This window comes from Episyrphus balteatus, chromosome 4 (genome assembly GCF_945859705.1).
Source record: "Episyrphus balteatus chromosome 4, idEpiBalt1.1, whole genome shotgun sequence".
In the NCBI taxonomy this organism is placed as follows: domain Eukaryota; kingdom Metazoa; phylum Arthropoda; class Insecta; order Diptera; family Syrphidae; genus Episyrphus; species Episyrphus balteatus.
In genome coordinates this window covers 60670516-60674361 of record NC_079137.1, presented here as the reverse complement: position 1 = coordinate 60674361, position 3846 = coordinate 60670516, and the positions used below count along the sequence as shown (strand labels likewise).

The following is a 3846-nucleotide window of genomic DNA, read 5'->3' as shown; positions in this document are numbered from 1 at the left end:
ACCACCATTTTGTATTCCACTCTTTTCAGCAGTTGCTGAACTTACTTGCCTGTAAGTTCCTATTGATCCGTCCCCGATTCAAACTTTGTTACCATGTGACCATTGCGCAATGTAGCTACCTATATACCTCTCCTATCAAACATGTGTTGCAAAGGAAAGAAAAACTTTCCACTTCGAGATGAAAATCTCACAGGCTTTGCGGATAAATTTTCGTATCGTAATATATCATGCCATCAGACTTGATATTTTTTTTTTTAGTTGCTGTATTTTCTTTTGTTTTAATTCAAGTTTCATGATTAAAATGGATATAACGGTTTTTGTGTTGATATAACACATAAATACGTAAAAAAAAGCGAACTGAATTGTTTGCTTTAAATTGATAAAAAAAACAAGGGACAATTAATATCATTCAACATTTTTTATTAAGAATTTTTAATTACACCAAACTATCTTGGACACATGGAACTCTTTCCACCATCGATTGGAAATAGTGCCCCGGTTATAAAACTCGCTGAATCACTGGCTAAAAATACAATAGCTGGAGCAACTTCATGAACTTCTCCAACCCTTCCCATTGCATGTGTTGTTGCTGAACGTTCTAAAATTTTCGCATAGTCTTCATCATTGACTCCAATTCGTTTATAAATATCCGAAACAATCATTGCCGGGTTAACAGAATTCACTCGAACATTATGTGGTGCCATTTCCAAAGCAACACATTTTGTAAATTGATCCAAAGCTGCCTTTGATATGCAATAGCTTAAAATATTTGGAAACGATCGCATACCAGCAACACTTGAAACATTGACAACATTTCCTTTCGTCTTAATCAAATGTGGTAAAACAAGTTTAGTTAATTGAAAAACTGAACGAAGATTTGTATCTAAAACTGAATCGAGTTGTTGAAGATCAGCTTCAAGAATTGATCCATTTGCCATAATTCCAGCATTATTAACCAATACATCGATTTTACCAAATTCAGCTAGAGTTTCGTTGACAATTTTTTGTGTGTCTTTGGTAATATCAGCTTGAACTAATAAACATTTAACAGATGAATTAGTTTTTGCACATGTTTCTGCTGTAAGTTTGAGGTTTTCTAAATTTCTACCAACTGCTACAACATGAGCTCCAGCTTTGGCAAAGTGTTTACAAGTTTCAGCGCCGATTCCAGAACTTGCTCCGGTTATGATGGCTACTTTTCCGTTCAAACTCATTTTGAATTGATCTGAAAGAAACTTATTGTAGGTACGTGTTGCAAAAACGATCACAGAAAGCTTACTGAGTACAATGGATTTATTGATTAAGCTAACAAAACTGTTCAGCACCTAGCTAGAATTGTTATCATTATTGATAAAGATACTTTAACTTATGGTACACTCAGAGTGGAAATAAAAATATAGGTACCTACCAGGCATGGAAAAGTCGATACAATTGTATCGAATTCGATACAAATGGGTTTGCTAGAGTACAAAAATACAATTTGTCTAAATTCGATACAATTTTTTAATCTGTGTTTTAAAAATTCTTTTTCTCAATCTAAGATTTCAAAAAGAGAGGAAATCGAAAGTATTAAAACACGACAGATCCATTTGTTTAAGTTTTAATTTAGTTTGAGATTTTTTGAGCCAAAATAAATGTTACTATTTGAGAGTGACTTGTTTTTTGAAAATAATTATAAAATTGATCAATTTGTCCTATTTTTTCGACACTCATCAGCAAATATTGTAAATGCTGTTTGAATTAGAGACTTATAAAGTCGAAATGCAAAACACTGAATTCATTCTGTTATAAATTCAGTAAATCAATAAAAAAATGAAAACAATTTTCAAAGGGAAAGGCATGTTAGTGTAGATTAAATTTCATGAAATTCTAAGAAAACTCGTCTTTATGTTGAAAAAGTGTTAACACTATATCTTTTAATAGAGTTGTGGTAATTACCGAATATTTACTTTTATTTTTGAGTCCCCACGATTTTGAATTATTTTTCAATTTTTTCAATACTTGTAGTCTTTTGTGAATATGTACTTTTTTTCATATTTATTTATGCCGAAGTTAAATAAAAATTACTCTTTTACGAAGAAAATTATGAAATGTATATGCAAAATTTAAGAGTTTTTGCAAATAAAACATTTTGATTAAATTTTTTTTAATTTCCCTCAATACAATTGTATACATTTTAGTACCTACAATACAAATTAAATTTTCAGTACAGGTAAAAAATTTCATTTTCCATCCCTGGTACCTACCTACGTAATCTTGTTTGTTTAAGAAGAGAGAAGTAAGGTATATGCTATGCAATATGCATACTTAAGTCTATTTTGATTATTTGTATATCAGTATTGTATTTTTTTTTTTTAATTAGTTACCGCAGATTGAGATACTTGAACAAATCTGAAGGAATTGATAGCAATAATTTGGTGATAACTGATAACAATATGGCGATATAACATATAAGTGTATTACTAGGTTTCATTTTGAATAAATGAAATTTTGAAGTTTTTGATTATCATTTATTTTCACAAACTTCGAGGGTTTGAAAGAAATTGTCTTAAAATAACTTTTTATGGCCTTTAGTCCAAACAAAAAATTTGGACTAATTCGTCCCGGTGGAGCTCACTTGGACTCATCAGTTGACTTATCGTGACACACGTTGTCAATACGCAAATATTGTTTTTGTTTATATTCAGCTCAACTTACATAGATTTTTAAACGTCCCTTACTTTGACGGACACTTTGTGGCGGAATCAAAAAAAATTTATCTCATTAATTGTAGCTAATTAAATGCTAATTTGTTGCGCAAACCAAAAATTTGTAGCTCGCATAGTTTTTGAATTATTGAATTTTCCGCTAAAATAAGTCTGAAGTTAGCGGACAAAATCTGAAATGATTGAAATTAATGAGTTTAGTTGACCTCCAAATTTGTAGCTTTTTAACCCTCTACCGCATACTAACCCATATATGGTTTATCGACTTCATATCGATTTATTCCCGTTATATTGCACCAAATGTCAAAAAGAAAAAACTTTAATACAACTATGTCTATTTTTTTATAATTAACCGGTTTTTATTATCAGTAAGAGAGTCGTGATTCTGAAATAAACTCATTGTTTCAAGAGCATGTCTAAAGTGCAAATCAGTGAATAAAAGTGTGAACTTTTCAAGTGTTTTTTATAATAAATAAGTAAGTTGCATCCAATTAAAAATAAGTTTCGTATGAATTTATTATACTTTTATATGTTTACGAAGTTTGTTTTTTGTTTTTTTAATAATTTTTGTCTTTTTTTTGAGTTTTTTCCAAAACACCATATATGGGTTATCATGCGTTGGCGACTTACATTACTGATTTTTGTGGGAATTTAATTTTTTTTGTAAAATGAATTCGAAACTTTCTATGGAAAAAATAAGTGTGATAATGCTAAAACTGGTGATGGCTTTCGAAGTGATGACGATCTAGCTTCAGATTCTGACCCTTTTTAACATCAAACAAGCCATCTCCGAGCATTTTTGCAAATCTGTAACACCTACAATGTCACGAAAAAGGGGAGGCCCTTCAGCTTTGGCAGGTGATCAAAGCAGAGATGGAACAAAACAAAGCTGAGGGAGTTATATACAAGTCACGGAAGTCCAGCCCCATCTAATCCCGAAATTTCAATTCACTCACAACAACCAAGGGCCAAAGCCGTTGAATTCAATGCTAACTGAAAACATCGACCATATCTCGAATGGCAAACAAAAACACCGATATGTCAAATTTGCGGACTGAAATCGTTTTGTGTGCGTGTAGAAGATGGAAGGTGTTCTTCTGCAACAATGATAAAAGAAAGACTTTGAATAAATTCCATGAAT

The 3846-nt window shown here is 31.2% G+C and overlaps 1 protein-coding gene across 1 annotated transcript; it reads right to left on the bottom strand.

Moving 5' to 3' along the window:
- Positions 1–399: 399 nt before the first annotated feature.
- On the bottom strand, positions 400–1284 carry LOC129918311 (3-oxoacyl-[acyl-carrier-protein] reductase FabG-like). The gene has a single exon (XM_055998781.1). It carries the CDS (start codon positions 1212–1214, stop codon positions 447–449), a length of 768 nt encoding a protein of 255 aa, XP_055854756.1. The 5' UTR covers positions 1215–1284; the 3' UTR covers positions 400–446.
- Between the last annotated feature and the right edge of the window lie 2562 nt (positions 1285–3846).

Coding starts and splice junctions, on each gene's coding strand:
- LOC129918311 (XM_055998781.1), bottom strand. CDS start 1,214: ATGAGTTTGAACGGAAAAGTAGCCATCATAACCGGAGCAAGTTCTGGA.